This window comes from Rhinatrema bivittatum, chromosome 2, assembly GCF_901001135.1.
Source record: "Rhinatrema bivittatum chromosome 2, aRhiBiv1.1, whole genome shotgun sequence".
In the NCBI taxonomy this organism is placed as follows: Eukaryota; Metazoa; Chordata; class Amphibia; order Gymnophiona; family Rhinatrematidae; genus Rhinatrema; species Rhinatrema bivittatum.
In genome coordinates, this window is record NC_042616.1 from 356,679,788 (window position 1) to 356,705,096 (window position 25,309).

Consider the following 25,309-nt stretch of genomic DNA (forward strand, 5'->3'; position numbering starts at 1 on the left):
ATGACTCTCTGATTTAACAGCAGGGGGAAAAGGAAAATTGGATTCAAACAGTGACCAATGAAGGCCCCAACCTTTAGGGTCTGGGGAAATAAATAAGTATGGGGGTAACTTGCTAATGTGGCGGTTACTACCTTTAACCAATAAGCCTGATACTTTGATGAAACTCCAACAGTGCTCTTTGCTTCAATGGCAAGCCGTAACAGGGAATTGAATTCAAACAACAACCAACAAAGGCCCTGACTTTTACATTCTGGAAAACTGATAAGAATGAGGGTAACCTACAGAGCACAGCAGATATTACTATAAGCTTGCTGGGCAGACTGGATGGACCATTTGGTCCTTTTCTTTTTTTTTCAATTTGCACTTTATTAACTTTTACAAATTCATGACAATACATTTGTCATAAGACCATATGGATGTCTGCTGTACAAAATTACGTACGTCAGCATAATTAATAGTAAGAAAATTAGGGAGACAATTATTTCATTTAGCTACAGAACAAATTAAGTTTAAATTATATATTTCCCACTTTCAGACATCTTTTTTTCAAAGAAATAACAAGAATCAGAATTCTAAATTGAGCCTATACAAGAAAAATTAATCATTGACATATAAAGGAGTACTTTTTACCCATTTATTCACTATACAAATACCCTTATTCAGCTGCCATATCCCCAATCAGATTTTTGCCTCCAAAAACTTTTTCAAGTCTGTAGGCTCATAGTAGATGTAATTTATATTATTCAGCTTTAACATACATTTACTCGGATAGTGGTTGGTCATTTGAACTCCTACTTGATCCGCCAGATGTTTCAAGGCTAAAAATTATTTCCTTCTATTTTGGGTTACTTTGGTAAAATCAGGGAAGGTCCAAATTTGTTGATTATAATACTTAACAGTCTGGTTCCTCAGATACAATTTCAATACCATATCTCTGTCAGAAGGAAAAATAAACTTAACCAGAACCGTTCCTCTTCTTTCAACTGTTTCTTCACCAGATAGTTCAAGCAACTCAGTTACATTAAGAGGTTCCTGTTGTTCTTCCTCTTTTTCTTTTCATTTTCTCTCATTTAGGAAATATATTTTTGCCAATGGTGGTGTAGATTCTACTGGTATCTTCAACACTTTATTCATATAGGGGTAGATTTAAGAGGCGCGGCGAACAGCCTACTTTTGCTTGCGCATCAGACTCAAGCAAAAGTACACTGTATTTTAGTAGATACGCGCGGAGCCGCGCGTATCCACTAAAATCCTGGATCGGCGCGCGCAAGGCTATCGATTTTGTATAGCCTGCGCGCGCCGAGCCGCGCTGCCTCCCCCCGTTCCCTCCAAGGCCGCTCCGAAATCGGAGCGGCCTCGGAGGGAACTTTCCTTTGCCCTCCCCTCACCTACCCTCCCTTCCCCTACCTAACCCACCCACCCGGCCCTGTTCTACACCCCCCCCTTACCGTTGTCGGGGGATTTACGCCTCCCGGAGGGAGACGTAAATCCCCGCGCGCCAGCGGGCCTGCTGCGCGCCGGGCCGCAACCTGGGGCGGGTACGGAGGGCGCGGCCACGCCCCCGGGCCGTAGCCACGCCCCGTACCCGCCCCAAAACGCGGCCGACACGCCCCCGAAACGCCGCGTCGACCAGGCCCGCCCCCCCGACACGCCCCCGACACGCCCCCCTCCGAAAACCCCGGGACGTACGCGAGTCCCGGGGTCTGCGCGCGCCGGTAGGCCTATGTAAAATAGGCTTACCGGCGCGCAGGGCCCTGCTCGCCTAAATCCGCCCGGTTTTGGGCGGATTTAGGCGAGCAGGGCGCTGAAAATCCGCCCCATATTGTTTGAATTGTTCTTGGGTCGAAATACACCTGATTAGAGGGAAATTAATAACCCTCAAATTCAGGTATCTCAACTCATTTTCAACTCTTTCCATCTTTTTCTGTTGCACTAATTCTCCTTGTATTAATCCGCCTTGTATTTTCCCCATTTGCTCTACCTTCTGATCTAATTCTTTCATCTGCACTTTTTGTATTTCAGTCTGTTGTTCCATTTTCAACATTCTATTATTCACGTCTGTTACTACATTTGTCAAAGTGGATATGGATTTTTCTAAAGTCATTATCGCTGTCCAGACATTATCAAGCATTATTATCGCTGGCTTTTCAATCCTGTTAGGTGTAGTGGCAGCTAAAACTGCGGCCCCGACATTAATCAGATCTTCACGAATGTCGGAGACTACTCCCTCTCCTTGTTTACTTGGTCTTATTCCAGATTCTCCTGGTGAGACCTTTTCCCAGATGTTTCAAGGTTAAAATCAAATACTCTAGATGGGGATAACCCATCTCCATAGGGAGGAGAGGGGGTGTTCGGCGCTCCCGGACTCAATGAGGTGACTGAGGCTGGTGATATCACCTCAGGCTCAGTAGTGGATATCACAGCGTCTCCAACAACGGGAGTATTACTGGGATTTGTGTTGAAAAACTTTCAATTTTAGACTGGGAAGGGTTTACTGGAGAGGATGTGGCAATTACCTCTCTCAGCAACAGAGTGGACACGCCGGAAGGAGTGGAGAGAATGAGACGGGATCTAAGGAAACTGGAAGAATGGTCGAAGATATGGCAGCTCAGATTCAATGCCAAGAAGTGCAAAGTCATGCATATGGGGAGTGGAAACCCGAATGAACTGTATTCGATGGGGGGGGAAAAGCTGATGTGCACGGAGCAGGAGAGGGACCTTGGGGTGATAGTGTCTAATGATATGAAGTCTGCGAAACAATGCGACAAGGCGATAGCAAAAGCCAGAAGAATGCTGGGCTGCATAGAGAGAGGAATATCGAGTAAGAAAAGGGAAGTGATTATTCCCTTGTACAGGTCCTTGGTGAGGCCTCACCTGGAGTACTGTGTTCAGTTCTGGAAACCGTATCTACAAAAAGACAAAGACAAGATGGAAGCGGTACAGAGAAGGGCGACCAGGAACGTGGAGGATCTTCATCGCATGACGTACGAGGAGAGATTGAAGAATCTAAATATGTACACCCTGGAGGAAAGGAGGAGCAGAGGTGATATGATACAGACTTTCAGATACTTGAAAGGTTTTAATGATCCAAAGACAACGACAAACCTGTTCCATAGGAAAAAAATCAGCAGAACCAGGGGTCACGATTTGAAGCTCCAGGGAGGAAGATTCAGAACCAATGTCAGGAAGTATTTCTTCACGGAGAGGGTGGTGGATGCCTGGAATGCCCTTCCGGAGGATGTGGTGAAGACCAGAACTGTGAAGGACTTCAAAGGGGCGTGGGATAAACACTGTGGATCCATAAAGTCAAGAGGCCGCCAATGAAGAGTGGGTGACTCACCAGAATGACAGTTACTGCCTGGAGACAATACCCTTATTCAATAAACATACACATGCTTACTGTGACTCCAACATCGCTCTAAACTTCAGCAAGAGGAAATGTGGAAAAATGGATTTACACTCACAAAGAGGGGAGTAGCTGGCTTGTTACGGCGGTTACTACCCCAAACCAAATAAGCCTGATACTTCACCTTCAATGCATATACAGCATAGTTCTCTGCTTCAACGACAGGGGAGAAGAAAAAAGGGTTCGCACTCACAAAGCGGGGAGTAGCTGGCTTGTTACGGCGGTTACTACCCCAAACCAAATGTGTCTGATACTTCACATTCGATGCATATCCAGCATGGCTCTCTGCTTCAACGGCATGGGAGAAGACTGATACATCACGCATTTCCAGCATAGCTCCCTGCTTGAACAGCAGGGGAGAAGAAAAACAAACCAAAAAGGACTGTATAACATAGTCTGGGTAAAACAAATAAGCATGGGTGTAGCTTGCTTATTGCGGCGGTTACTACCCCTACTACCCCTAACTAATCAAGCTAGATATTTCAATGGTGGGGGTGGAAGGTAAATAGAACCAAGAGCTAAGAGAAACAGATAAGTATGAGAGAAAAAATGTGTGAAGCTTGCTGGGCAGACTGGATGGGCCGTTTGGTCTTCTTCTGCCGTCATTTCTATGTTTCTATGTTTCAGCTTCCCCTTCCATTTAGTATGTGGCATGGTTACTACCAGCAAAGCTTAAACAAAGAAAAATTTGAAAGTATCCAACCTCCAATATTAAAAAAAAATCTGATTCTTGCTGGGAGGCTGAGGGGAGATACCAAAAACAGTTCCAAAGAAATTTGAACTTAACTTATACTTACTACTGGTGGAGGAGATCTAGCTGTTCTTCACAGTTCAGAATTTCCAGCCTAATCAGCGTGCCGGCGTCGACTGCGTGCCACAAGGGGGTCGGCTTTTGTAGATCTTCCGTCCGACTCCTCCCTGATGACGTCCGACCCTGGAAGTTCCTGCGATTGCGTCGGGGCAGGCTGTCTTCACTGCCCCCGGTCTCGACCGTGCAAGTAAGATAGAACTCAGCTGCCCAGTGCTCTCCTTCCTCCTCCACCTCACCGGGTTAGTCGCGAGAGGGTCGGCTTTTGTAGATCTTCCATCCGACTCCTCCCTGATGACGTCCGACCCCGGAAGTTCCTGCGATTGCATCGGGCAGGCTGTCCTTCACTGCCCCCGGTCTCAGCCGCGCAAGTAAGAATAGAACTCGGTTGCCTGGTGCTCTCCTTCCTCCTCCACCTCACCGGCTTAGTCGCGAGAGGGTTGGCTTTTGTAGATCTTCCGTCCGACTCCTCCCTGATGACGTCCGACCCCGGAATTTCCTGCAATTGCGTTGGGGCAGGTTGTCTTCACTGCCCCCGGTCTCGGCCGCACAAGTAAGAATAGAACTCAGCTGCCCGGTGCTCTCCTTCCTCCTCCACCTCACCAGGTTAGTCGCAAGAGGTTCGGCTTTTGTAGATCTTCCGTCCGACTCCTCCCTGATGACGTCTGACCCCGGAAGTTCCTGCGATTCCGTCGAGGCAGGCTGTCTTCACTGCCCCCGGTCTCAGCCGCGCAAGTAAGTATAGAACTCGGCTGTCCAGTGCTCTTCCTCCTCCACCTCCCATTTGGTCCTTTTCTGCCATCATTTTTATGTTTCTATATTTTGTAACACCATCACAAAACAACTAAATAATCATATTGAAATATGATAACTTAAAATTGAAACTAAGCAAAGGCTTGCAAAAGCACGTAAAATCATCAATACGGGAATACTATTCCAGTGTAGTTCAACCGGAATAGTATTCCCCAGAATGGAGAATGCCCATCAGTTCATTGCCAGCAAACGTATCTCCCTAAATGAAGGCACAGTCAGCAGGAATTTGTTCGAGAAAGGCAAAGGACAATCTGGCACATAGGATGAGAACAAATACCTCACCCTTTATAACTTTAAAAATCAGAACAAGATTCTTAAATTGAATTCTTTGGCCCACTGGCAACTAATGCAACTGATGCTGTATTGGGGTTAAATGATCCCTGGATGAACAGGTAACAAACACGCTTTGGCATTTTGTAACATCTGGGGCACTTTTAGATGACATTTAGGGAGCTCAACGTATAAAGATTTACAATAATCAATTGAAGTAGGAGACATAGTCATGTCATTTAATATAAGCTAAATGATTATAATTGGCATAAATTAACAGGATTGGCATTACATTGCATGGAATGACGCATGCGATCTTGATGAACAGTGATGAAAGAAGTAGGTTTAGCCAATTCCACTTGTGTTTCTTTGATTCCGTTTCTCTACTCCATGGCTTCTTTGTCATAGACAAAAGATGCTGCTCCGGACTGGTGCACAACTTTCTCATGCACTATTTCTACGTTACCTCATTATGAATAGAAATGTTTGTAGTACTACCGAACCAAGCAGATATAATTATAGCCATTTCAAAATCTTTCCTTTCTTTAAGATAATGAAAATTTGTTTACTTTTTGTATTACATTTTTCTTTATTTTTGTATTAAATTCTAATTCTATGGCCTTTACAAATTTTGTAATATGATATATTTCTTCTCTTGTTTTCATTCTCTTGAATAGGGAGAGCGCAGAGGTTCATTGGCATTTATTCGCTCTCCAAGTACTGATAACATTGTCAATGTGGATTTCAGCAGCCCACGTTCATCTATGGTGGAACCCTCTGTATCTTCCTTACTGTAAGCTGGATTTTTATTTTTTTACTTTATTTTTAAATGTATTTTGCTTAGCAAAAGATATAATATATAAAGACATGTATTTCTCTCTCTCTAAACATATATATGTTTGTGGCACTTGAGGACTAGTGTTATATATATTGAGATATATTTGCATACAATGCATATTCATTGTGGATATTCACATGTTCTTAGAATTGCCACCGAATTTTCTAACCCTTTTCACAAAATCTATTCCTGAGTTTCTGCAGGAAAAGAGGATCCTTGAATATATAATGTTAATTATTTATTTAACATTATTTCTAAACTGCCTTTCCAGTCAAAATAATTGACCATCCAAGGCAATTTAAAGCATTAAATTCTCCAAAACCTACAAAACAAATAAACAGACCGTACACAAGCACAAGCATGCACCAACATACAAAAATATAAAATCAGTACTCTTATAAAAAATATAGTATCGCTACAACAGAAATCGCCATCCACATCCTTCCAGCTTTTCATATTACTGCTGTTTAAGGCAGGAATGAATTCCACTGGCTAGTGGCTACAGGTTACAGCCATGCAGTTCTATTCAGGTTCATTGAAGCTGTTTTTGCATGACATATTTATTCTCCCTTGTTTTCCTCCTTTAAAAAGGAGATGGATCAGAAAGAATTGGCTGTACAGTAACCCAGAGAGAAGCAGGGATGATCATTAGAGAGACAAGAGCTACATTTGGTATAATAAGATAAAGTAGTGTGGCTACTGTGTTGGTGTTGTGTCCGTCGCTGTCCGACGTCTCTGCTCCGCCCACCTTACCTCATTGGCGACTACCTCCGGGGTTGATAGAAGGCTAGCTGCTGTGGCATCTCCAGGCCGTCCTTCTCCGGCGTTCCCGGACCGGCTCGACGCTGTAAGCCGCCATGTTGACCAGATGCCTAAGGGTGCGTGGGCGGCCCGACTGACTGTACCCAGCGTGCGCGAAACCTCAGGGGCGTCACCCTGAGATGATGTCATCTGCTCCAGATATTTAAGGTCTCAGTTTTCGCTAACAAGATGAGTTAGCAAGGGTTCGCTTCCTCCAGGTCGCTGCGGATGGGATTCGCTCTCCGCAAACCTAGCTACTCTGCCACCTCGGACTTCACTAGAGCTACTCATTCCTTGGGGGCTTCGCTCTCTCTTTTTCTTTTCAGGTCACAGTCCGGAACCGGTACTCGCTCCTCGAGGGCCCATGTCCCGGACCAGCTCCTGAAAACCACTTCTGCTAAGAAGTCATCGCTGCTTACAACATTAGTGAGTTTCCATCTATCTCTCAGAGCTTTCCCTGGGACCAGGTACTCACTCCTTGAGGGCCCTACTGTATTCCAACTCCTGGGCTGCCTCAAGAGACTATGGTGTAAGTGTTATCACCAAGGACTTGTTCCAGAACTCTGCATATCCTATCTACTCACCTACCTTCGTGTTTTTTGGGACCCTCCCAATTGTGGGCCTATCCTGCAGCTGGCCAAACATGACAGTCTGCTTCAGCAGTTAATTTGGCCTAGCCTTGCAGAAAAATCCTTTTTACCTGGCTGCTTTGGTTGCTGTTCTCCAATTTATTCACAATAAGACTCTGTTTACTTTTTTTTAAATTTTTTAATAATGTTTGGAGTTGAAGAAGCAGCTTTCTCTGTTTGTGAAATGAAAACTAAGTTAAGCTGTTTTAGCTATACATAGGAAACATATACCAAGGTCAGAATAACCATCCTCTTCACTCAGCCACCTTGGGATCGCTGTTCCAATACCTGAGGGACTACAGCCCAGCCGGGTGCTTCCATCTCACTACTGCCACCTTTGGTGGTTTCATATACTGCTTACTAAGAAGTCTTTGTTGCTTATAACATCAGTGAGTTTCTATCTATCTCTCAGAGCTTTCCCTGGAACCAGGTACTCGCTCCTCGAGGGCCTAATGCATACCAACTCCTGAGCTGCCTCAAGAGACTATTGTGGGAATGTTACCATCACGGACTTGTTCCTGAACTCTGCATGTCTTGCTACTCACTTTCTAGTTTCTCTACAGCTCAGCCATCTTGGGATCGCTGTTCCAGTACCTGAGGGACTACAGCCCAGCCGGGCGCTTCCAGCTCACTACTGCCACCTCTGGTGGTTTAATATATTGTCTAATAAAAGAACTAGTGTGTGTCTGTCTCCTACACTAAGCCTGACCAGTGGTCCCTCTCGGGAGCTCCCCCGAGGGCATGGTCACCTGCCACTGGTCCAAGGATCCCCCCACAACTATTCTAAATAATAACAGATTGCTATCTCCAGCAACTCCGTTAATAACAGATTGCTTTCTCTCAGCTTTAACAACAGAGCTCTAATAACAGATTGCTAATTCCCAGCTTTAACAACAGAGCTTTAACAACAGTTGGTCTACTTGAATCATGGAAAGAAAAGTTAATGACTAAAAACAACAAAAAAATCTATCTATACATAGTTGTAGATTGATAGAGAGATAAATAAATATTTTAGGTGATACCTTGTTATTAGACTAACAATGCATTTCTTGGCTAGCTTTTGAACGCTAATGCTTTTTTCCTCAGGTCAGAACAAATTTTGGAACTTCATTAAAGTGAAGAGGATGATTATTCTGACCTTGGTATATGTTTCCTATGTATAGCTAAAACAGCTTAACTTAGTTTTCATTTCACAAACAGAGGAAGCTGCTTCTTCAACTCCAAACATTATTAAAAAATTTAAAAAAAAGTAAACAGAGTCTTATTGTGAATAAATTGGAGAACAGCAACCAAAGCAGCCAGGTAAAAAGGATTTTTCTGCAAGGCTAGGCCAAATTAACTGCTGAAGCAGACTGTCATGTTTGGCCAGCTGCAGGATAGGCCCACAATTGGGAGGGTCCCAAAAAACACGAAGGTAGGTGGTCTAAGAAGCCGTCAGGAAGAAAACCAAGATTAGACGCCACAGTCTTTTTCAAAAGTTTATTGAAGTGGAGACGACAATTGGCCACACTCACCGCCTGGGCTCACCATGCTCTGCAACTCTGACCCCATTCCTTTAGCCCTGCCAATATCCTCCCTAGGCATGCGTGCACACTTTTTGCATACAGCAGCAGGAAACCCAGGCTTACAGCTATTAAACCTGCACTCATTATATCTTCAGTTTATGCAGACCCCTTCCTAGGACATGTGACAGTGGCTACTGCATCACTTACAAGGCAAACCCGTTTTCTCCATATTGAGCAAATTAATCTCTACGTTTTGCTCAAGGCCATTAAATCTGTTATCTTGACTCTCCCCTGCTCTGTCAGCACCAGCAAAGCATTGATTTTGGAAACTTCCAAATAGCCCAATTAGGCTCAACCTGCCACAAAACAGTTCCTCAGTAAGGTCGTACCTGTTCTTTCTCTTGCCAGAGAAGTGACTCCAGCCTTACCTGGCTGGCCAGTTCAATACTTACACGGACATCTTCAGCAAGCAGAAACCCTTCCGCCACACCTCTTCTATGACTGTCCTATTGAATTGCTACCAGGCAAGATACCTCCAAGGAGTAGATATCTTGCCTGGTATCTGCTCCCAAAACAGAGGCTATGTCAAAATACATCCAGGAGAACCTGGAAAGGTGATTCATTCATCCATCTTCTTTTCCTGCAGGGGCCAGCTTTTTCTTTGTTGGAAATAAAGATGGCTCTCTCAGCCCCTGAATTGATTATAGTAGAACCGGTACCCTCTGCCATGTATTACAGAGCTCTTTGGCCACCTCAGGGGAGCTCATATATTCACAAATCTCTGTAGGGCTTATAACTTGATTTGCAAAAGAGAGTGTGATGAGTGGAAAACAGATTTTAATACCAGGTATAGGCACTATGAGGACCTTGTTATGCCATTCGGCTTGTGCATCATCTCTGCTGTCTTTCAGTTTATGGTCAATGAAATATTCTTGGTCCTCTTCCTCTCCCAAGTGGTGATTTACCCTGATGATATTCTTGTCTTTTCCAAATCTGTGGATCAGCATCGTATGCATGTGAAGCAAGTTCTCCAGAGACTCCAGGATCATCATCTCTATGCAAAATTGGAGAAGTGTACTAGGTTAGATCATCACCCAGTGTGGTCTCCAGATTGAGCCACAGAAATTGAAAGCTATCCTAGACTGGCCTTCACCCCCAAGGCCTCAAGTCCTTGCAGCATTTTCTTGAGTTTGTGAACTACTATAGACAGTTCATACAGGGTTACCTCTCCCTGGCTACTCCTCTCACAGCTCTTACCAAAAACTGGCAACAGTGCCATCCAGACATTTAAACGCCTCAACCAGGAGTTCACTAGAGACCTTTGTCTTCATCATCTGGACCCTTCCAAGCCATTCGTGCTAAAGGTAGATTCTTCTACCCTTAAGGTAGGGGTTGTCCTCTCACAGCACAGCAATCAAAGAACCCTCCTGACCTGCTCCTACTTCTCCAAAAAACTCACTCCAGCCGAAAGAAACGTTACCATTGGAGACTATGAGTTGCTGGCCATGAAGTTATCACTGGAAGAGTGGCAGCATCTGTTAGAAGGAGCCAGGTTTCCAGTGAAAATTTGCATAGTTCACAAGAATCTGGAATATCTAGCACATGCTCAGTAACTGAACCAACTGCAGGCCTGTTGGTTACTGTTCTTCAACTGGCTTGACTTTGAATTGTGATACCATCCAGCAGAGAAAAATCAAAGGGACAATGCACTCTCCAAATCCTTTGACACTCTCCAAATCCTTGGAACCTCCTCGACATATCATAGACGCAAGAGAGATGATAGTTCCCACTCTTGTGCCAATTTCACTTGGGAAGATGTTAGTTCCCCAGCAACTGCATGAAAAGGTATTGTACTGGGCTCATGATGTTTTCCTGGCAGGCCATCCTGGTGTCACCAGAATCTTGGAGTTAGCCATGGGACAGGAATCCATATGAAGCAGTATGTGGATTCCTGTCTCACAAGTGCTATGAATAAGAGCTCCTGAGCTCAACCCTGGGGGCTGTTATAGCCACTGCCAGCCCCCAGAGAACCCTGGACCCATTTGGCTATGGACTTTGTCACGGACCTTCCCCTCTCTAGTGGCAACACCACAATCTGGGTGGTTATGGATTCTCTAAGATGGCTCATTTTATGCCTCTCCCTGGACTTCTCTCAGTAATGGAATTGGCTAGTCTCTTTGTTTAGCACATCTTCTGATTCTATGGGCTATCATCTCATATCCTCTGCCTGCTTCTGGAAGATCCTATTAGGAAGTTCGGCATTATAGACTTCACTTCAGCATACCACCCCCAGAATAATGGACAAACTGAAAGGGTCAATCAAACTCTTAAAGCCTTTCTGAGGGCCTAACTGAATCAGCTTCAGGATGACTGGGCATCCTTTTTCCTATGGGCAGAGTTCTTCCACAATAACCATGTGGGGAGCTCAAGGGATTCTTCTCCTTTTTTTCTCATCTATGGTAGTCACCCCTGGACACCCTTGCCTGTCGCAGCCTCCATCACCTGCCCAACCACCAATGTAATGGGACAGGACCTCCAAGAATTGGCAGAAAACTCAATCTCCTTGAATAGGCGGTGGAGCAGTTCAAGAAACAGGCAGATAAAAAACGTCTTCCAGCACCTCAACTCCATCTGGGAAGGTTGGAGAAGGATGGCTCAAGAACAGGAATCTGTGCCTCACAACATCTTCTCTGAAGTTCACATCCAGATTCGTGGGGCCTGTGGCCTGAAAATTGAAATTGCCTCACACACTTCAAATACATTGACGTCTTCCATGTGTCCTTGCTAAAATCAGCCATCATGTCATGGCTGTCGAGACCCCAACCCAAACCTGTTGCGTCTGTCGGTGCTAGACGGCTTCGCCCCATTTACCTCACCTTGGTCACGGCTCCTTCCGCATCCCTAGGGAAAATGGCTGCTGCCACATCTACAAGCCAACCTCTCCAGCGTCCCCGGAGAGGCTATGGTGCTGGCTCCCGCCATGTTCCTCCTAAGGGCCTACTAGGGTGCGCGTGCGCACGCCACCCATGTCTTTATTCCAGCAATGGCGCAAACTTCGGGGGTGTTCCCATTTACTGACATCATGCCATCCGGGTATATAGCCTGTACTTTGTTGCTAGCTCATTGAGTTAGCAAAGGATTGGTTTCGGCCGGTGCTAAGCTACTCTGCCACTTCTGTGCTGCTGCTGGAAGCTCTCTCTCCCCTTCGTGGTATTGCTAACCTGGGTACCTGCTCCTCGGGAGCCCTCTGCTTTATTTCAGGTGCCTTACAGGGATCAGGTACTCGCTCCTCGAGGGCCTGCTCTCCCTGCCTCGGTGCCACTATCTAACTTCTTCAACCTGGTGGAATCGCATACCAACAGCAACCATCTAGTGAATAATCTAACTCTGTCTATCTCATACACAGTACTGCCTTGCTGGGAAACCTGCACCGGAATTCCCCTATACCAACAGGGTGAGAAGGATCCCCTCTGCCGAGGGTCCTGAGACTGCTACATCCAGACTACCTCACTACTGTCACTTCTGGTGGTAGACTACAAGCTGTTTAATAAAAGAACTAAACTCTGTGTTTGTGCGTCTGCATTTAGCCCAGTACTGTGGCGCCTCACGGGACCCCTCCCCGTGGGTGTGGTAATCTGCCACAGTACCCAAGAATCCACCCAAACACCACTTAACCATAACAAAACAGACAGAGGTAATGAATGAGAAAGATATTATACGAAGTTCAAGAAATCTTGGATTCCAGAAGGATCAGAAATAAAGTGGAGAATCTCATCTTGTGGAAAGGTTTTGGCCCTGAAGAAAATTCCTGGAAGTCAACCTCAAACTCTTGAACCCTCAACTGCTGAAAGGCTTCCACAGATGCTTTCCCCAGAAGCCCAAATCTAGGGAGTTGGGGAAGGAACTTTGGGGGTACTGTCATGTTTGGACGGCCATTGGTTACGCCCACAACTGGCCACACTAGCCATCCCGCGTTGCTCCGACACTGTCTCTTGGCCCTGCCATCATCCTCCTTAGGCTCACACGTGCAGCGGCACACACACTTTATGCACACATCGGCAGGAAACCCAGTTCCCAGCGCCACAGGATGATGTCATACGGCTGGGTATTTAAACCCAGCTGCGACTCCAGCTAGCTGCCTTTACAATGGTCTCCTGCCTAGCTGCAGTACATATTGCTCTGCGTTACTGTTTCCAGCCTTGCCTTGTCCATTATTGTCCTCCCTTCGGCCTGATCTCCTGGTATTGACCTCTTGCTTCAGACTTGGACCTGACTTTGTTTGCCTGCCGCCTAGACCTGACCTTAGCCTTGGACCTGACTACACTTGCTTGCCACCTGCCCTGACCTTTGGCCTGCTCATGGTATCTTCTGCCTGCTGCCTGCCCTGACTTTGGCTCATTCTTAGACTCTCACTTGGTCAACCACCCTAGGGACCCACCTAAATCCTGCTGGCTGCCAGAAATCAAAGGCTCAAATGGCGAGGGAGGTGGCTGGTATAGGTGAAACTCCAGCCTGTCCCATTCCAGTGTGCATTTGCCAGCTGTTGGCATAGGCCTCATAGGTTCACCTACGAGGCTGTGTTAATTACACCACAGCACTAAGGACTCACAGGCACCACACTCATTACACAGACATGCTGTGCTGTGCTGACTGAAAACATTTTGGAGGAAAAACATCCAGAATCCCCTGCTTCCCAATCAGAGGTTAACACTTTAGAGCAAGCTGCCCTGAGTACAGCAGAAGCAGTAAATATCCAGGCTGACCACCCATTGGCAGTATAACAGTAAATGAAGAAACATTATGCAGAATAATAGCATGATACAGCATTAGAAAACAGAAACAGACAAGGTTGTTGTAGAAGCAGGACACTGTGAAAGCACTTATCGACACAGGATACCTCCTACCTATAATCGACAGTTTCCACTATTAACTTTTAATTAAACACTAATTAACAACATTGCAGTCAATGTAAGGAGTCCAAAGTGCTGTTTCGGTGATGGATCTAACAAAATTCATTACAAAGCCATGTTTGGCAGTCTGTATCTTAATTTTCTGTATCTTCCCATCTCTGCTAGGTATTGCCTTGGTAATGAGTCCTACTGGCCACTCATTCCATGGGCTTGCTTGTCTTTAAGCAAAACTGGGTCATTCACCTGGAGTTTCTGCAATTTACTGTTGCCCTGTAGAGTTGGCAGTTATTCACTCCTCTAACGATCCCAAAAGATATTGGCAAGGAATTGAACTTGTCACTACTGCCGTTTATAAAAGTTGAGATATAAAGCTCTACTGGTGGTACCAGACAACAGTCTTTTGAATAAGGATGGTAGCAGGAATCAGGATAGTTGGAGATGCTGGATCTATAGATATATTGCTGATGGCTAAAACTATAGTTATCAGAGCAGTCAGAACAAGCATTGCCCATCTTGAAACCCAATAAAAGCAGTATGTTCGTAGTTGCTTTATATTTTGAACATTGGTAATCAAAGCAATCACTTGAGGATGGATTTCTGCATCCAGTTCAGGATTTACCAGTTCAAAGCAGGCTATTGAGTTTAGTGATGTCATTCCACAGCTCCAAAGAAAATATGTCCCTGTCAACCATGTACTTTACTCTGCATTAGGAAAGCTGCAGAGTTGGACGTGGCATGGGCAGCAGTTCGGTTCTATGGAAATGTAGTGTTCTGGGTAGGTTGATTTTCTGATGCGTTGAAGCCTCTTCCTCACATACACATAAAACCTCCTGCTCTGATTGTATATGCTATCCAATTCCACTTTATTGTCATTGTAAAATGTGTCAGGTTGCAGGTTGGGGTGGATTTTGATTTTTGTTAGCGCTAGTCACAGTTGGTGGCATGCCCCCCATCCACCAAGGATGGCCCAGTTTTTCAATCTCATCTCTCAGTCCTCATTCTCCAGAGGAGGAAGGTGGGAAGGGGGCTCTCCTTAGCTTGCTGTGGGCCTTATCAGGCTAATGGTGGGCAGCTGCAGATCTCTTTTCAATCCATATCTGCTGGGACTGCAGTAGTTCTTTGGTCATGTCTAAGGTTATCACATTTTTGGCAGGTAAATCTAGAACACTTGTTCAGCCAACTGGTGGTGAGGAGGAGACCCCCAGAGTTTTTGCACTGTATGGATCAGTTCCATACAGTGCAATATCATAGGGAAGTATTTATCAAGAAAGATTTTTACAACCAAATATCAATACAATTTTCTGACACTTAAGAATTTTCTTACTACAAAAGGTTACTGATCCACTTTCACTAATCTGGGATATGATCTGCATAGAAGAAAACTAAATCAGCCGATGAAGTTCAACTGTTTTCAGAATAAAAAATGTCTCTGGTTATGAGACATGCATGTAGATCATAATACTTTTGGATTAGGTCCCAAGATTCTATTCCAACAGTAAGAATAGCACATTTGAATAAAGTAAGAGACAGAGCCTTAACAATTACTGGTCCTACTCTCTGGAACTCAATTCCAATTGAGCTAAGATTAGAGACAAGTTATCCCAAATTTTAAAAGAGTTAAAAATCTGGATGTTCAAACAAGCATTTAACAATGAGGTACCTACATAATATTCAAGCAGCAAGAAAGAAAGAAAGAAATTTCTATTATTTTATTTTAATGTTTTTACTTGTTTCTTATTTTATTTCATTTTAAGTTTTTTACCTTTTCTAATTGTGTTTTATTATTTATCTACTGTAATGTATTACTTGATTATCTTTGATAATTTTAATTGATGTAAATGTTAAATTTATATTTGTACTCATTTTATTCTATTTATTTGTTGTAAATCGGTATGATTGATATACAGAATATCGGTGGGTAAAACTATATAAATAAATAAATAAAATACAATTCTTTATACTGGTTGATTAATATTTCAGAATATAAGAAAGGGTGGGCAAGAGCAAGGGGAGGAAGAAAGGGGCAGAATTGGAAAGGAGAAACAGAAGGAGGGAACAGCATCAGGTAGGAGAAAGGGAGGGGATGAAAAAAACAGCATCAAGTATGGAGGGGAGGCAAGCAGCATACAGAAGGAGACAGGAAAGAGAGGGGTGAGAAGAAACATTGAATAAGAGAGGGAAAGGAGGCAAGCAGCATCTGGTAGGAGAGAGGGAGGGGAAATGTTTGCTGAGTAGATAAAGCATGGGTTGGACAGATAGGGCATGACAGAATTTAGCAAGAGACAGTATCAAGCTTGAGGGAGCAACATGGGTCACATGAGCAGAAGATAGCAGCAGTCTGGAGGTAGCAATATGCTGTACTAGGACCAGCTTTTCAGCTCCCACTCTCCCTCCCTCCTTAGCCTTCCTATTTGTCTATTCTCCCTCTACCACCAGCCCCTTTCATTCCTCTCCTCTATGTGTCACTCTTTCTTCAGCTCCCCCCGTACTTGTCTCTGATTCTTTACTGGGGATTAATGGAAGGGGTGGTACAATGAGTACCACCCCTTCCATTAATCCCCAGTCATCTGTACTCCGGATTCCTAATTCTTTGCTCTTCCTTCTCCACACTCAATCCTCCAGTCCCCATTCATACTATTGACCCAATCCCAGAGTCCTCGCTGTTCCCCTCCCACTAATTCCTGGGCCAAGTCTATGTGCTTCTGAATTCCCACTCTCCCCTGCTTTCCTGAATCTTTACTTTCCCGTTTCCTCATTGCGCCCCCCTTGTCCTCACATTCCTGAGTCTCCACTTCACTCTCTCACTTCCCCACTCAATCCCACATTCCATGGTCTCCCCAAACCAATCCTTAAGTCCCCATCTATCTCCCTTCCTGTTCTATCTCAATCCCTGCTTTCTGCCTGCTCTCCAGTTAGAAAGTACTTATTCCTCCTGCCTGTCTTCTGGGCCCCTCTCTCTATATATATACTGTTGTGTTCATAAATTTACATACCTCTGGCAAACTTTATAAGATGTGTAGCATTTTAAGAAAACATGATCAGACAAAACACGTCTTATTTTTCATGCGTTTTAAATTAAACTATTTTATGCATCACAGAACAGCACAATCATTTTAAAAAAAATAGCAATAAAGGACATAATGAAATGGTTTTATTCAAATGTTTACATACCCTTAGTTCTTAATATCAGGTATTGTCCCCTTTTTCATCAATGACAGCTTGCAGTCTTTTGTGATAGCTCTGAATGAGGCCCTTTATTATGTCATGTGGTAAAGCTGCTCATTCCTCTTGGAAAAAAGCCTACAGATCCTATAAATTCTTTGGTTGTCTAATCATGAACTGCATGTTTGAGTTCTCCCCAAAGTGGCTCAATGATGTTGAGGCCATGAGACTGTGATGGCCACTCCAGAACCTTCCCTTTTTTCTGCTGCAGTCGCTGAAGGGTCGACTTGGCCTTATGTTTCAGATCATTGTCATGTTGGAAAGTCCAAGTGTGCCTCATGCGCAGCTTCCTGGCTCATTAATGCAAATTTTCCTCCAGATAAAATGCTTCCTCCAGATAAAATGCTGCATAGATCCTGCCATCAATTTTGTCTAAATTCCCTGTGCCGCTATAGCTCCTCCCCCTCTATCATGCAGCCCATGTTTGTTCAAGTATCTCCTTATTGTGCATGCTGAAACACCCACACTACTTTGGTTCAGAGAAGCCTGTATTTCAGTAGAAGTTGCTTATGGTTTTTTCTTTGCATCCCAACAAATTTTCCTGGTAGTTGTGCCTGAAATCTTTCTTGGTCTGAAACTTGGTATTAACATAACCCATAATTTTCCACTTCTTGATTAGAGTTTGAAAAGTACTGACTGGCATTTTGAAATCTTTTGATATTTTTTTATATCCGTTTCCTGATTTATAAAGTTGAACTATTTTTGCTTGCAGATCTTTTGACAGTTCTTTTGCTTTCCCCATGCTTCAGTAATCACCAAAGTCATTGCAGCCCTGGATGAAAGTCACAAGGGTTTCTCAAGAGCTAAGAAAGACTATTTATATGCATATACTAGTTACAATCAAACAAGGCACATGTGTGGATACCTATCCTTCATTGCCATCTCAAACTGTGTGTGTCAACTTAAGTGTCATTATCAACCCAAACATTCAAGGTTATGTAAACTTTTGAACAGGACAATTTTATTATTTCTTTTATTGCTATGGTTTAATGATTATACTATTATGTAGTGCATAAAATAGTTTAATTTGAAACACATTAAAAATAACAAGCATGTTTTGTCTGATTGCTTGTGTTTTCTTAAAATGCTACACATCTTACAAATTCTGACAGGGATATGTAAGCTTATGAGCACAACTGTATATATCATCTCCCTGCCACATTTCTCTTCTTCCTGCACAAGTCAAACGCTGATCTGACCCATGCAGGAGGGAGAGGTATGGGAGTAGAAAAAAGGAACAGGTTAGACAGAAGTAGCCGACTGCTGGCTCTGCAGTGCTGCTGCCTGGGCAGAAAGAATAACAAAGTTGGAGGTGGACTGATACAATACCACTACTCACAACACTGTTTTTCAGCCTGATGCAGGCCACATCAGGAAGGACAGCGGCTGAAGCAGTGACTTTTGTTCTTTGGGTTGGTGTGGGCCCCATCAAGAGCAATTTTTCTTTTTGGCCCCAAGCTTGCCCCATCATAGGAGAGCTGCAGCCTTGACTCTTATTTCTTCAGCCCAGTGAGGCTACGTGGATGGGGGAAAGTGGAGTGGGGTGGTGGCCTATGGAAAGCACCCTGCCCCCCTTCCTCTGTCAAGGCACAAGAGAGATGGGTGATCAGCACCTCTGTTAACTCATTGATCGAGTCAACCTGATGGCTGGGTTGAAACTGACCAATGAGTGCTGCCTTCAGGAAAAAGCCAGGAAAAAGCAAATTTTGCCTTTGTTGCCCCTCTGATAGGGGCAACAAAGGCTTTTTTCTTTTGACAGCTAGAAGGCAGGACACTTTTCTTTGCTTTGCCTGCTGCCCATATTGACAATCCTGATCTGGAGGCAAGTCTATTTTCTTTAGCACCAGCTCAGCAATTTCCACTGCTAACTGTCCCACAGGTAACCCAGGTAGCTTTCTGGGATATCAGTAAGTCCTGAGATCTTATAGACTAGTGCAGTTAGAAAGATAATTATAAGGGAGGATCCATTCATTTGGCAGCTCTCCCATGGCAGGGTTGTAATGGATATCTTCTGCAGGAGGTCTTAAAGAAAAGTTCTGCAGAGGAGTTTGGGGCAGTCTTAGTTGAAAGTTTAAGAGGAAGGTTGGAGTGTTTCCTGAATTTGTATTTTGGGCCTGCCTGGAGCCTTGGAAACCCTCCGAGATTTCAATGTTCCAGGTGCTCACGGGTGGGTGTTCCAAATAAACATTTTACTTTGATTGAACAAATGTGCTCAATGTCCATGAATAACTTCTTTCCATACAGAGTCCCACTAAATGCTATCTGCTCTGGACAAATTGATTTGGGAAGTTGCAGAATATAAGATGTATTGAATTCATTGTAGACAACCTCAAAACAGACTCCCCCGCAGTGATCCTCGGAGACTTTAATCTTCATGTGGACTCCAATCCCCGTACCCCTGCATGCGAAACTCTCCTTACCACATTCGAAGCCCTAGTTTTCAAACAGCTCATCACTTCCCCCACTCATAAGGCAGGGCACACCCTCGACCTCCTATTTATCAACTCCCATCTATCCACACCGTGCCCCCCCTCAACAACCCCCATACCCTGGTCCGACCACTTTATCATCAATGCCCAAATCCGCCTCACCTCCCCCACCAAGATATCTCCCACCCAAAAAAAAACGATATCCTTCCATAAACCCTGCTCTTCAGAAAGCATAACTACTGCACTCGACAAAGCTGTAGAAAACCTTGACCTCTCGAACCCAGATGCAGCCCTCCACTCCTGGAATCAGATAACCAAATCAATAGCTAATAAACTCTGCCCCGTGATACATAAAGATATCCCCCTCCTACAGAACAAAAAAAAACCCTGGTACTCCAACGAACTTCAAAGACTGAAACAGGACCTCAGATCAAAAGAACGCCTGTGGCGCCGCCATCCCTCCCCTCAACACAAAGCAGTGTATAAACAATCACTGCACAACTACCGGCAAGCCACCATCATTGCCAAAAGGGACTTCCACGCAGCAAAAATCCACGACCTACAATTCAACGCCAACGCCCTCTTTTCCTACGTCAATAACCTCACTAAGACCCCCCCACCCTGCCACCACAGAAGAAAATTCCAAGGAAAGATGCGAAGACCTTGCTAAATACTTCCAGCACAAAATTTCCAGTATCCTCCTTCGCTTCCCCCACAACCCCACGACCACATCCCCCTCCCCAAAGCACAATAGCCCCTGCATCAGAGCCTTCGACCCCACCTCTATGCTAGAAATTGAGACCATCCTTAAAAAAATGAAACCGGCCACACACTTCTCTGACGCAATCCCCTCCAAAACCCTCCTCTCTATACCCACCACCATCACCAAACCCCTAACTAACATCATTAACTGCTCCCTCTCCTTCGGCAAAGTCCCAGATCCCCTCAAACTTGCCGTTGTGAAACCTCTACTAAAAAAACCCTCCCTTGACCCCTCTGACCCTGCAAGTTACCGGCCTATCTCCAACCTACCCTTTCTTGCGAAAGTCCTCGAGAAAGTAGTCAATATCCAACTCACCGACTACCTCGAGGACTACAACCTCCTGCACCCTTCACAATTCGGATTTCGGAAAGGCCGAAACACCGAGAATCTCCTCTTAGCCATCACTGATGCCATACTCATTGGACTAGACCAAGGAAAATCCTTCCTCCTGGCCCCACTAGATATATCGGCAGCCTTCGACACTGTCAATCATCAAATCTTTATCACTCGCTTGACAGAGATAGGAGTCGCCGACACAGCACTAGACTGGCTCACCTCTTACCTTACAAACAGAGAATACCTTATAAAACTCGATAACTTTGAATCCTGTCACGTCCCCCTCAGACAAGGCGTCCCCCAAGGATCTTCCCTATCCTCCACCCTCTTCAATATATACCTCCTCCCCCTCTGCAACTTACTCTCAAACCTAGGCCTGGACTTTTTCTTATACGCCGATGATGTACAAATACTCATACCCATTCAAAAACTCTCAATAAAACCATCCTTTTCTGGGAATCCTGCCTAGTCACCATCAACTCCCTACTAACCGACCTTCACCTTGCTCTCAATGCAACCAAAACCGAACTACTCTTCATATCCAAGCAACCTGAACATGACTCCTCCACCACACCACCGCACCCAAACATCTCCCCCACACTACCCCCCTCCGTAAGAGACCTGGGAGTCACCCTTGACCAACACCTGAACTTCAAACCACACATCAAGTCCCTTCTTAAAGCTGGTTTCTACAAACTCCAGATCCTCAAAAAACTCAAGCCTTTACTCCACACTCAAGATTTTAGATTAGTCCTACAGTCCACTATTTTCTCCAAAGTGGACTACTGCAACGCCCTGCTGTTAGGCCTTCCATACTCCACCATTAAACCACTCCAAACCCTATAAAACGCCATGGCACGAATCCTTACGAACACACGTAAAAGAGAGCATATCACACCCATCCTAATAGACCTACACTGGCTGCCCATCCAGTTCCGCTCCCAATATAAAACCCTAACTATTCTTCACAACACTCTCTACAATAACAACTCCCCCTGGCTTAAGGAAATGCCCCACTTCCACCTCTTGACCCGCCAGACAAGATCCACCTCCATAGGCACCCTCCACACACCCCCCCTCAAAACAGCCCGCCTATCCACCACCAGAGAAAGGGCCTTCACCATCGCAGGCCCCGCCCTCTGGAACTCCCTCCCCAAATACCTCCGCCTCGAACCCTCACTACCCAATTTCAAGAAAGGCATTAAGACCTGGCTCTTCAGACAGGCATACCCCGAAACCAACCCCTCGGAGTCAACCCCCCTGAAACCTCCCTAGTCTCGCCCCCCTGCAACCCTTCTTTTACCCCCCCCCCCTTCCTCACCCCCCCCCCACCCCCTCCCTACACCCCCCCAACCACCCTACACCTCTATCGCTCCCTAACCACCGTACCCCTGTATTTCAATGTTAAAACTTACAACCTATTAAATTAAGCTACCTGTTATCTCCTACCATAACTGCTGTAAATAAGCTGTAAATAAGCTAATATCTCATGTTTACTTGTTTAAATGTTAAATAAGTTATCTGTATAACCTGCCATAACTGTTTAAATATTAAATAACCGTTTAAATGCTAAATAAGTTATCTGTATAACCTGCCATAACTGTTGTAATTAAGCTTCCATATATATCCTCTATATAATCTATATATCCTCATTAACTACTGTAATTAAGCGACTATGTTTAACCCCGTTAACCTACCTCTCATGTAAACTCTGCTACGCTCCTCTACCTTTCTCAGCTGCTGGATTTCCTCCTTTCACCTCCTCCATCTCTCTCCCCCCCTTTTTCACTCCTGCTCCATCCCCCACTCCCTGTTTTTTGTAATTTCCTCCTTTCTCAAGTTTATTGTGAACCGGCGTGATGTGCTTGCACGAACACCGGTATATTAAAAGATGTTAAATAAATAAAATAAATAAATGTATTAAATAAATAAATACTCCTCTGTGGAAGTGTCCCTCAGACTGGACCCTGAGAACTTCTTACCCTCCACGGAGAGAATAGATAAATGTCCCACGTGGGTGGGGGTTTCCTAACTGTTGTGGAAACCATTTCCCTAAAACAGTACTTAAAATCCAGAGGATCTTCAGCTGTTCTGCAAACCAGTCTCTGTCTATACCAAGATAAAGTCTCCAGTAGGCATCTCCAGATGTCTCCCAAACTTCTTCAATCTGCTGCTGGACGTCTCTGGATGAAAAGTCCCAGGCTGAGAAAATAGTTCTTCACAGTCTCAAACCTCTGAGCAAGGAAAGATGGCTCCAAAAAGTCCTGCCCCATCTTCTAACGGACAAAGCATCTCTGTCCCTCCTCTGACCAGGGTCAGGGTTTATCCAGAGAGAAAAAAAAATTTCCCATAACCATACTTCCCTTCCCAGTCACCCCTTCTGCCCTCTCACTCACTCCTCATCCTTTTCCTTTCTCTCCTCTCACTCATCCCCTTCCCTTCATTCTTCCTTCCTTTCCTATCTTTCTCTCCCCTCTAACTCACCCCCCTTCACTTCTCTCTCACTCACACTCCCCTCCCTTCCCTTTCACTTACTCAGCTCAGCTCCCCCTTCCTCCCCTCCCTTCTCAGTTAGAAGGGAGGGGAGGGGAGAGAAGGGGAGGGGAGCTGAATGAATGAGATAGGAAGGGAAGGGGAGAGGAGGTGGGAGAGTGAGAAGTTCTCACTCCACCCCCCCCCCCTTCATGGCCTGCCTCACTGGGCACATGGTTGGGCACCACCATGATTTGTTTCTTCTGCCCGTGGAGAGTGGGAATCCCATGAGTGCGTCATCACCACGCCACCATGGTTCAAATGCATGAGAGGAGGGGCTCACAGTGTGAGAAGGTGAGACTATTTACTGATGTATAAGCCTCACATATTATGAGTGAGACTTGGTATGTCTAATATCCTGATACCTGCACTTAAGATTTCAAATGGAAAAAGGACTACAGACTCTACATTCTATTGGAATGTAAACTCTAAAACCAGAAATGACCCAAAGTCTCTCTCCAGAAACTGTTAATTGGCAGCTCTGCAAATTTTGGATAGACATGCCAAGTCTCACCACCGAATGCTAATATAATGTTTTATATTTAATACATGTTTTTCTATTTATTATGTTTTAGAAGAGAAAATGCTAGTATGGTTTGTTTGGATATGCAGGCCTTGGAGCAAAGGAGAAAAAGTATACGACATTCAGAAGATACTGTCACTCACCACACTCTGCAGCAGTGCCTGTATAAACCCAGGCAGCAGGTGAGAGAGGAGCCATGATAGGAAAGTACACAAAAGTGCAAGTTTTGTTCAAAAATCTTAAAGAAGCCCTTTAGGAAAATGGAGAAACTGAAAAGGAATTTGTAGTCATTCACATAACATTGTCCCATTTATTTACCTAAGAAAAACTGGATTAGCCTGTTCCTTATGATATGGAGCCAGAGAAAACCTCTATTTAAAGTCTGCTGCTGCTGATATCATGAAGGGTGCAGAGCGACGTCCAGATCTGGGAAGGCTTCAGAGAGGTCAGGCATGCAGACTAATAGCTGCAGGAGAACACTGAAAATATCAATAGTATTAGTTGTTGTTTTGTGCTATTTCTAATCCAAAATGAAAGAAAATACGACAAAGTTTTGTTTTGTTTTAGCATTTTAGTGCACACTAAAATAATTTAGTGTGCACTAAATGGTTTACTGCACACTAAAACAATTTAGCACGTGCTAAAACATGACATGAACAAAAAATTGTCAATGAAACAAAAAATTTTTTCCCAAGCACAATCTTAATCTGGAAATGATACCAAGAACAAACATAATGACCATACTGGAAAATGGCACTGGTTGTCTCTGAGATGACTGCCACAGTGACATCATTTTTTAAAGTGCAGGAGTGACTCAGCTTCTCTCTTACCCTTCCAACTTGCCAGGGCTACCGATGGGGTAAGTAAGGGCTGGGGAGGGCCCCTGTCCCTGGAAAGTTTTAAAAAGTGGGGGTTGAAGGGCCTGGGGAGGCCCCGGCTGGGCCTGGATAGGGTGGTGGCCGGAAGTGTGAAGTCCCAATAGGCAGTTCACACTTGCCAGCAGGGGCCTGTGTGGGCTTCCAGGACTTTCTGGTCAGCATCTTGACCCATACTTCTGGTTGCTATCTTGTTTCATTTCAACATTTTTGTAAGTAATATTGTAGATAGTCAATAAAGATTAGTCTTTATGCAGATGATACCAAGCTGCAACAGGATAGACAGCCAAGAAGGTGTGGACAGCATAAGGAGAGATTAAACTAAACTTGAGGAATAGTCTAGAATCTAGCTTTTAAGATTTAATGTTAAAAAATGCAGTCATGCATTTGGACTGTAAAAAGCAAGGGAGTGAAATTATTCTACGTATGAAACAAGAGTATCATTTGGGAATGAATGTATCTGATGAACTCAAGGTAAATAAACAGATGGATAAGGCGACAGCAAAAGCCAGAAAGATGCTTGGGTGGAGAGAGAAACAAATGATCATCAGAAAAAGGGATGAGATATTGCCCCTGTATAGTCCCTGTAAAGACCTTATTTGGAATACTGTGTACAGTTTTGAAGACTACACTTTCAAAAAGACTGAGG

At 44.5% G+C, this 25,309-nt stretch overlaps 1 protein-coding gene across 1 annotated transcript in view; it reads left to right on the forward strand.

Annotated features, from left to right (window-relative positions):
• The window catches only part of SLC9A3 (solute carrier family 9 member A3), a 379,410-nt gene that overhangs the window by 291,361 nt on the left and 62,740 nt on the right, over positions 1 to 25,309 (forward strand). Inside the window, exons 11-12 of the mRNA XM_029589922.1 lie at positions 5,975 to 6,090; positions 23,838 to 23,967. Coding sequence (XP_029445782.1) covers positions 5,975 to 6,090; positions 23,838 to 23,967 — 246 coding nt within the window. The remainder of the gene's footprint in view (positions 1 to 5,974; positions 6,091 to 23,837; positions 23,968 to 25,309) is intronic.